At 37.2% G+C, this 9,062-nt stretch overlaps 2 protein-coding genes across 5 annotated transcripts; both read left to right on the top strand.

The window, feature by feature from the left end:
• The first annotated feature begins 1,689 nt into the window (after nt 1–1,689).
• On the top strand, nt 1,690–7,435 carry LOC120016948 (tubulin gamma-1 chain). 4 transcript variants are annotated; one of them, XM_038869958.1, is made up of 12 exons: nt 1,690–1,800; nt 2,042–2,177; nt 2,600–2,800; nt 3,371–3,482; nt 4,176–4,576; nt 4,998–5,051; nt 5,123–5,227; nt 5,911–5,985; nt 6,119–6,163; nt 6,377–6,505; nt 6,811–6,915; nt 6,992–7,435. In XM_038869958.1, the coding sequence occupies exons 2-12, from the start codon at nt 2,049–2,051 to the stop codon at nt 7,049–7,051; spliced, it is 1,416 nt and encodes a 471-aa protein (XP_038725886.1). In that variant the 5' UTR covers nt 1,690–1,800; nt 2,042–2,048; the 3' UTR covers nt 7,052–7,435. The 4 variants fall into 4 exon arrangements, with proteins under 4 accessions (XP_038725886.1, XP_038725888.1, XP_038725887.1 ...); XM_038869960.1 differs by having other exon boundaries at nt 1,691–1,800; nt 2,038–2,177; XM_038869959.1 differs by having other exon boundaries at nt 1,701–1,800; nt 2,029–2,177.
• A 297-nt stretch (nt 7,436–7,732) lies between these two features.
• LOC120016950 (protein Asterix-like) lies at nt 7,733–8,925 on the top strand. Its single transcript, XM_038869964.1, has 3 exons — nt 7,733–8,089; nt 8,174–8,274; nt 8,699–8,925. Exons 1-3 carry the CDS (start codon nt 7,748–7,750, stop codon nt 8,760–8,762), a joined length of 507 nt encoding a protein of 168 aa, XP_038725892.1. The 5' UTR covers nt 7,733–7,747; the 3' UTR covers nt 8,763–8,925.
• Nucleotides 8,926–9,062: the final 137 nt, after the last annotated feature.

The raw sequence follows: 9,062 nt of genomic DNA, 5'->3' as shown, positions 1-9,062 counted from the left end.
TGTCAAAACATGTTTCAAGCTCGTTGTGTATCATGAATCCAAGTCCAAATACATTGATATTGTTCACTCTAGACCACAAACCTCCATGAATTTACTCTTTTTATGGGCTGTTGCTATTGGTTATAAGATCTAAAAAATACGTTTTCTTTGTAAAAGATATAATACTTTTACTTATATATTATTCACTTGAGTTATGTCAATCCGACGTGAGATATTTGTCTTGACATCGCGATACTCAACCAACCGTAAACACAAAATTAGGTGACACTAGGTTTCTACTACGTACATACATGCACGTATAATTAGAATCTGTCGTTCGGCCATGCCTGCAAGGGCATTATTCTAAACTGAGCAAACTGGTAACTGGTTAGCTCTCCAAACATTTATTTTTTTCCTTCAGGCGCGTGTAAGAAGTATGTGTGGTCTTCGATTACTACATTGACTACTTCACGTTCTTTTGACATGCAAAACTTCCCGTTTTGGACGAGAAAGAAAGCCGTCTTTGATTCTTTATAAACGGCAACCGTCGAGGATGTGAGAGGACCACATTCTTACACAAACCACACGACAAACTTCATGCCACTCCAAAACACACGACTTTTTCTAGATAAAAAAATTAGTGTTTAACTACATTCTCAAAATATGTAAGTAGTATACATTATATATAGTCTACATATATATTGATCGGACTGCTCACCTGTGGACGCCTGTAACTTTATATATTACGAGCGTCTATTATTTCTATGAATTAGTAGAGTGGGATCTCCATTTATTTCACTTATGACTAGATGCAAGCAAGCAAACGTTCGTAAACTTAAAATTACAAACGTTTACACCAGATAACTCGCATATATATGTATATATAATGTACTTATCTAATCGACCAACCAAATATCGTGGGGTCATCAACATCCACACACAAAAATACCCATCAATCAATAAGCTCAAGATGAGATGGAAGAACAGTAGTCTACTTTGAGTGGTGATTCTCCAAAGAAGATCGATGATGTGGTGGAACTATTTGCTTTTGTGTTGTGTGGTTGTGTTTGTCGATACTTGCATATGATCCAAAGAAAAATACTTAAAAACACATGTACAATTGGAAGAAGAAACGTCAAATATGCTTGGCAGCAGGCCTCTTGGTCACCAGTCATGACCTCCCATATGGCCCCTTCTCGTGGTGATTTGAGTATTTATTATTACGAAGAAACTGCTTTTTGTCAAAAAAAAGCCGAAAAGGATCTACACATTCCAATGATATGTAACATAGAAATTAGAATGCCATATATATAGTTAATGTTAAAAACCTTATAATTATGCAAATCCCACATTAGATTTGACATAATCTAACCGATTAACATATAAGTAAAGCCCAAATACTTATCATACAACAAACACATTTTTTAAGTCTGAGTACTACGAAAACAGTCCAATAGAACAAACTATTACGGCCCCGTGACTAGAGCAGACCATATTTGTTGTTTATGTTTATGGCTTGGATTTCTAACAAATTCTTAATGCTAAACTTGACCTTGGAGTTGTGGAGATCTATGAGTTACTTTTCGTTTTATAATTTTATACATGCCATCATGGTCACCCGAACGTGAAATAACTGTTTTGGGGCGAATAGAAAGGTGTGGGCCTTAAATTTTCATAAGCCTTCTTTGATAATAAAAAGCAGAACGCATTTCCCAATTTTGCCTTAAAATCATTTAAAAAACACATAGCGCGAGCGATTTCAAGACTTTTGCGGACTCCACTCAGTGTTCGATTTCCTCAGTCTCCGCCGACCAACCTCAGGTATCCTTCTCCGATCCGGTTTGGATTTGAGTAATTCAGTATTCTCTGCTCCATGTGCTTTACGATTCTCTTGATTTTGGTTTGGATAAATCTATTGATTTCCTTGTTGCTTTTAGAATCTCATGCTTTCTCTCTTTTGATTTTCCTGGGCTAGTGTAGACGTACTTTGGTTGGAAGTTTTGGTTCAAACCACATTATTGATATCGAGCTACGTTTTTTTTTTTTTGGTTTTCCGAGCAAGGGAAAAAATGCCTCGAGAAATCATCACTCTACAAGTAGGGCAATGCGGGAACCAGATCGGCATGGAGTTCTGGAAGCAGCTATGCTTAGAGCACGGCATCAGTAAAGAAGGCATCTTAGAGGACTTCGCTACTCAGGTGCCTCACTTCATTTCTTTCATATATATCGTGTTTATATGTCAACACATACTTAGTCCTATATTTCTAGGCTTATGTATATCAGCATATCACTTTGGCATACTTGTAAAGCTGCCTCTAATGGACGTTGTTCCCCTGGATGGAGAAGCATGTGGTAAAAGGATTTATTTACGTGCTGGGATTAGGGTATCATTGAATTACTCAAGTTGTAGAGTAGTTTGAACGCCATTAAATGAGGCTGAGGCTAAAGCTATGATATATTCACTTCCAGCATGCTATTGCCTTCTTATTATAACATGGTTAACTATAACCCTTTGTTAATCTTATTCAGCTTCAATTATAGCAATAAGAATGTCAGTGAATACCATCTAATCTCCATATTTGTCTTTCACAAGGGTTTTATTTTACTTGTGGTGCTGTAGGGAGGTGACAGGAAAGACGTATTTTTCTACCAAGCTGATGATCAGCATTACATACCACGAGCTTTGCTTATAGATTTGGAGCCAAGAGTCATCAATGGCATCCAAAACGGTGAATACCGTAATCTCTATAATCACGAGAACATCTTTGTTTCTGATCATGGTGGTGGTGCTGGAAATAATTGGGCCAGTGGATATCATCAGGTTTGTTACTTAGCATACTCAAACAATTTTACTTCGTACTTTGAAATTGGGAATGCTGATATCATCAGACCAGTTCATCACTCAATTTATATTTGTGATTTATCTCCTTCTTTGAAAATCGAGCAATGCCTCAGGTTTTGTGTACCCAAAGCCTTGGAGCATGGTATGATAAAGCCATGCAGCACGGAATTTTATTTTTATCTATTTTTCGATAATAATTTTCAGAACTATCCACTATCATGACTTCCAGAAAAGAATGACTTATTTAAGTCATCTTTTAAAGTTCTATTATGTGTCTGCTTGTTCTATCATTGTGATCAATGTGATGCATGGGATTTGGGCCGGGTCGCTTGATAACTGGAACTATTAGCATCAACAAATGGGGAAAATATAGTGGGTGTTCTTACATGTTCTTTTGAAAGGATTCTTGTCGCATTCTGTTGAAGAATCTTCTTTTCACAAATCGCAAAATAATGATGTGTGCTTTCACATTTTATCTATTAGTCCTTTATTAGAAGTCACCTACAACTCTAGGGTGTAATTCGTTTTCTCTTATTAACTTCTGAACAGGGTAAGGGCGTTGAAGAGGATATAATGGATATGATTGATAGAGAAGCTGATGGTAGTGATAGTCTTGAGGGTTTCGTTTTGTGTCATTCAATTGCTGGAGGAACTGGCTCAGGTTCTTTTACCGTTATTCTTTTCCTTCTATCAAGGTTCAACAAGTTGCTTTTCTTTCTTTCCTTTTTTTTTCCTTTCTTTTTGGTGTCTTGCTGATGAGTGTAGTTGAAAAATTAAAATGATTAATTGTACTTATCAAAAGTTGGGGAACTGTGAATGTGTTATGATGATTCATCATATGTTTGAATTGTTTTTACTTTTTAGTACACAACAGTTGAACTATGCATTAAATTTTCTGCATCTTGAAACCTTCTAGCTATTTTGAAATTTGGCTTCGATGATTGTTTCAGCTACTAACAGATTTTTAATGCGTGCAAAATGTTATTTTAGACATTTGCTGGAGGATTTTATGCTTATGTAATTGTTGAGCATCTTTTGTTGCAAGTTGCTGCTTGAACACTTTCTCATTAGCTTTATGTTGAGCTTGTGAGATTAAAGTTGATTGAACTAGCACGGTAACACCAGCCATAAAAGATCTCTGGTAGACTTGTGTTGTTTTATGTTTTTATTCATTTAGTATGTGAGAGACAGGTGGACGAGATATTCTGCGCCAAATTTGGGTCAAGGAATTGGTTGCAGTGGCTGCAATGGCCACTCTAGTTAATGTTATATACTTTTTGGCATCTATTCTACAGAGTTGCTTGATCACTTGGTTATATACTTTGGTTGATTTTTCTCTCTTGACATAATGAAGGTATGGGTTCTTATTTGTTGGAAGCCCTGAATGACCGCTACAGTAAAAAACTGGTACAGACGTACAGTGTGTTCCCTAACCAGATGGAGACAAGTGATGTGGTAGTCCAACCCTACAACTCACTTTTGACACTCAAGCGGCTGACACTAAATGCCGATTGTGTTGTTGTTCTTGATAATACTGCCCTGAATAGAATTGCTGTTGAGCGTTTGCATCTTTCAAATCCCACATTTGCTCAAACAAATTCTTTGGTATCTACTGTTATGTCTGCAAGTACAACCACATTGCGTTATCCAGGATACATGAACAACGATTTGGTTGGCCTTCTTGCCTCTCTAATTCCAACACCAAGATGCCACTTTCTTATGACAGGATATACACCACTCACTGTAGAGCGCCAAGTAAGATTTTAATATGCATATTTCTGAAGTGTGGTCATAATAGTTGGTAGTTTGCTGTTAAAATAACCAAATGTGTAGTTAAACACTTAATTGGCTCCTCAGAAGGCAACTGGAGCCACTGTATGAATTGATGTATGCATACCTTATTTTACCTAAGCTTATCCATTTCCTACTGGAACGTGTTTTTGTCCCTATGTAACTTGTTTCAATTGATCTCCTCTATAATTAGAAATACAGAGTAAAGAAAATAACAGAAGAAGAAAAAGTAATAGTAATGCTTAGTTTTTATAGTGAAGGGAACTTTTTTTTCTCCATGCTGTCCAATTATCATTATCTAGGTTTTTAAATTCTGTGCTAAGCAAGTCATGCTCTTACAGGAGAATCTAGGTGCTTTTGACACAAATATCTCTCTTCTTGGCAGGCTAATGTCATTCGTAAAACCACTGTACTGGATGTGATGAGGAGACTTCTTCAGGTCAGAAACTCATTGTTATTGACTAAATAAAGCTGCTTTGGTCAGTTTTCTGATCATAATCTTCGTTGCAGACTAAAAATATAATGGTTTCCTCTTATGCTCGTAATAAAGAAGCTAGTCAAGCAAAGTACATTTCAATATTAAATATCATCCAAGGGGAAGTGGATCCTACTCAGGTAATAACAGTATGATTTTTGTTTGTCTGACAAAAGTTTATGTCTCAGTTTATTTATCTATTTGTACAAACTTTTGAAAAGACTATCAGACCGAATTATCTTTTGCTAGTCAAAATACTCACATTGTTTGTTATTCTCTTTGGTCTTTAAACATTACTAGTCAATCTTGATGCTGAGCAACGATCACCTACCCAGCCCCCAACTCAAACACACAGCCAACCACCCTCCAAAACTCTTCTGAAAACAAAAAAAGTTGGGGAAAATGAGAAGGAATGTCCATGCCATATTGTCATAAGAAGCTACTTACTTTTACTGTCCTGGGCCTCCTGCTTTTTTGACTTCATGTAATGTTGAAATACAAAGCTATTCATTGAGATATTGGATGTAAATATTATTTGTTACAAAATAAATAGTAACAGAACCACATTATGGGGAGCCTTAGTAGTTTGTATGACATTCGAAGCCCTGAAAATGAGAAAAGGACTAGGTTACTTCTAGGAAAAAAGTAGTTCTTTTTCCACCTGCTACACAGGGCAGTTGTTGAATCCTCCATTTACTATCCACAGTGGATTTTTGAAGAATTTTGCATGTCCTAATATATTATTTTTAAGTTAGGGCCTTACTTCAACTTGCGAATTCTTTAGAGATAGTTTCCAATATTATTGCATTCGTCTACTTGTCAGGTTCATGAAAGTTTGCAGAGGATTCGTGAAAGAAAGCTTGTTAACTTCATCGAGTGGGGCCCTGCAAGTATTCAGGTCTTTCTCTACTGGAATAGTAACATATAATGCAATTTACTACTCTCACTTGTCTCTATTTACGAGGTCATATCATTTTTTTTTTGAATGACATGAGGGTATATCACATTTTGTTCTTTTGATGTGTTTGCAGGTTGCTTTATCGAGAAAATCTCCATATGTCCAAACTGCCCATAGGGTAAAATCCTTATTCTGTATCTTGATTTTGTCATTTCATCAGCTTCTGACTGTTGCTGCGTTTTTGGAACTAACAAAGCAAAATAGAGTTCTGGATTTTTCATTTGTTCTGTGGTTCTTTTGATAATGGAGTTCTATGTTTTCTTAAATGTTTGTTGGAAAGGTAGTTTGAAAAATGAGGAAGTAATAAATTTTTGTGTGCTGCATTTGCTAGGTAAGCGGCCTCATGCTTGCAAGCCATACCAGCATCCGGCATCTCTTCAGTAAATGCTTGAGCCAGTATGAGAAATTAAGAAAGAAGCAAGCTTTTCTTGACAACTATCGGAAATTCCCAATGTTTGCTGTAAGTATAGTGTCCTTGTGGCTTTCATAATGTTCGTGCCTCTACCACTAGTGTCATTGATCAACTCCTCTTTGTTATTGAACTTAGGCATTACACTTCTAGGCCATAAGTTATACCATGATGAAACACTGAAGTTCCAATTTAGAGATTTCACTTGGGCAATCTTATAAAGTTCTGTGAAAATGCAAGCAACATGCTTATGGCATTGTGCCTCTAGTCTATTTGAAATTGTTGCAGTTTGTACCACCTTTAAGTAGAAATGCAATGCTTTGCTATCTTACACGATTGTAATGTAAAACGGACAGGACAATGATCTTTCAGAATTTGATGAATCGAGAGATATTATTGAGAGTTTAGTTGACGAATACAAGGCCTGTGAGTCCCCAGATTACATCAAATGGGGAATGGAGGTTCGTGTTTTGTTGGCACCAGTACTTTTTTTCATCTTTTCGTTCTTCATCTTACTGATGACTTCTTCTCATGCAGGATCCAGATCACATTCTAACAGGAGAAGGAAATGCTACAGGAACAGTGGATCCAAAATAGCAGTTTGAATTAATTTTGGTAAGTTGTTTTCGCAACAAATGCCCTTTTGAGTTCATTTTGGATTGGTTTGTATTCATTTTGTGAAATGAAATCAATTGTATCATATATCCCTGAGATGGGGGACATCCGGACATGGAAGATTACGTGGATTGAGATGGCTGCAGAAGACCCCCCTTCCCTCTTAGTATCGTTCATATCTCATAATTAGGGTGAGTTAATTTTTCTTGATGTGTTTCTATAATGTATTTAGCTAGATCGAGAACGTTAACTGACTCTTGAGACTTGAGAGTCTGCATTCATGTTGTATGGTTTCTTTTTGGGTATTTGTGTATTCTGACTATTTCCGAATCCACAACACACTGGGACCTGCATTTTCTTAGTACATCTCCCATGTATGGTAAATGCAACCTGCTTCGTCCAGATTTTTATACTTTATCATCATATTGTCTCTTTGAGTCCTTACTATGGGTTCTGTAGTTGTCTTTCTTGTTGGTAACTCCACAACTGAGTCCCAATACAATTGGTACCAACAACTGAATCTCAATGAATACAATCATGTCCACTACAATTTCACGTCGTGTGTAAGCAGCTTATTAAAGAAAGTTACCTACACTGGAACGTAATGGTCGCTCTCGGGTGTGGGTTGGACCGTTTGGTTGAATACCCTGGGGCTTGAAGAGTAGGGCCCATGGGCTTATGAAGATTGAACCCAGCTCTAGGCCCAAAGTGTCAGAGTTCCACGACAAATATCAATATATCATTACAGTGGGGGCCCATGGGCTTCTGAAAATTAAGCCCAGCTCTAGGCCCATGGTGTCGGAGTTCCGCAACAAATTTCGTTACTTCCTGGAGATCCGAGTCAATTCAATTCATTCAAGAGTGATGGCTTCTCACGGCAATTCATCGTCGGCGAACGATCCACGTCAGCCATCGACTGCTCGGCCGTACGTGGCTCCGCTGATTTCAACTCAAGATCTACCTATTGACTATTACGGTTTCATCGCCGTAGTCTTCGGAGTAGTCGGGGTCATGTTCAGGGTCCGTAAACTCTCTCTCTATGCCTTCGTTTTTCATGAATCTAATTCAATTTTCTTGAAATGTATTTTTGCCCGTTTGATGCAGTATGAGCTTAGTTCGTGGCTTGCAATCGTTTTTTGTGCCGAATCCCTGGCTAACATGAGGAATATGGAAACCGATCTCAAGCAGATATCCATGGCTATGATGTAAGTTTGGCTCTACTTTTTTTGTTCAGATTTTATCTTCTTATTTCTCCTTTTATGTGTGATTTGTTCTTGAATGTACTCGTTAGCTTGCAAGAATAATGGCTTTGACACTCATTACTACTTAAAAAGGGGTGAGATCCTTTTCTAATTCTTTGGAACTAATGGTTAGTCCCACGATAGGCAATGCTAGTTAATTAACATATGTTATCTAGGATCCTTTGGGTGGAGGCAATGAATGAAGATTAGGATCAAGTTAATGCCAGACCAAAATGAAAACATATCTATAAGCTATCTGTAATGGGGTTGACGAGCTCCATTGCTTGGGATCTGGATAATTTGAGAAACTGAATTCGGGTCAATGCTGAATGTGTTTCTGTGATTGTATGTATTAGTTATTTTTTTTCATCTTCCTTTCTAATCTTAGGTTTGCTATCATGGGATTGGTGACAAAGTACATGGGGCTTGCTCGACCAGGCATGAAAGGTTGATAGTTGAATCAGAGATTGAAGAAAAAATTGTAGTACTATGATATTAATCTTCTTTATTTGATGAGAATACTTGTTAGCAGTTATAGTTTTTATCTGAAAATCTGCAAGATATAGTTGATGAACAGTGAAAGGTCAATGAAAAATTACAGGGAAACTATTTAAAGTGGTGGGATTGGATATGCAGTAAGGAATACATCTAAATCTTGAACTCCTGGTATAGACGGCCGAGGACACAACATGATAACAGGCGTAGGAAAACTTCAAAGGGTCATGCTTTCTGAACTTGCAAGGCTCGATGGA

Source organism: Tripterygium wilfordii, chromosome 15 (assembly GCF_013401445.1).
Source record: "Tripterygium wilfordii isolate XIE 37 chromosome 15, ASM1340144v1, whole genome shotgun sequence".
Classification (NCBI taxonomy): Eukaryota; Viridiplantae; Streptophyta; class Magnoliopsida; order Celastrales; family Celastraceae; genus Tripterygium; species Tripterygium wilfordii.
Note: the sequence above shows the minus strand (reverse complement) of the source record. Positions and strands in the feature narration are given on the sequence as shown.

What these genes read in the sequence shown, in the direction of transcription:
- LOC120016950 (XM_038869964.1), top strand. Translation starts at nt 7,748, where the DNA reads ATGAAGATTGAACCCAGCTCTAGGCCCAAAGTGTCAGAGTTCCACGAC. An exon ending in TAGTCGGGGTCATGTTCAGG is followed by an intron (nt 8,090 to 8,173) that starts GTCCGTAAACTC and finishes CGTTTGATGCAG; the next exon opens with TATGAGCTTAGTTCGTGGCT. An exon ending in CAGATATCCATGGCTATGAT is followed by an intron (nt 8,275 to 8,698) that starts GTAAGTTTGGCT and finishes TTCTAATCTTAG; the next exon opens with GTTTGCTATCATGGGATTGG.
- LOC120016948 (XM_038869958.1), top strand. Translation starts at nt 2,049, where the DNA reads ATGCCTCGAGAAATCATCACTCTACAAGTAGGGCAATGCGGGAACCAG. An exon ending in TGATGAGGAGACTTCTTCAG is followed by an intron (nt 5,052 to 5,122) that starts GTCAGAAACTCA and finishes TCTTCGTTGCAG; the next exon opens with ACTAAAAATATAATGGTTTC. An exon ending in GGGAAGTGGATCCTACTCAG is followed by an intron (nt 5,228 to 5,910) that starts GTAATAACAGTA and finishes TCTACTTGTCAG; the next exon opens with GTTCATGAAAGTTTGCAGAG.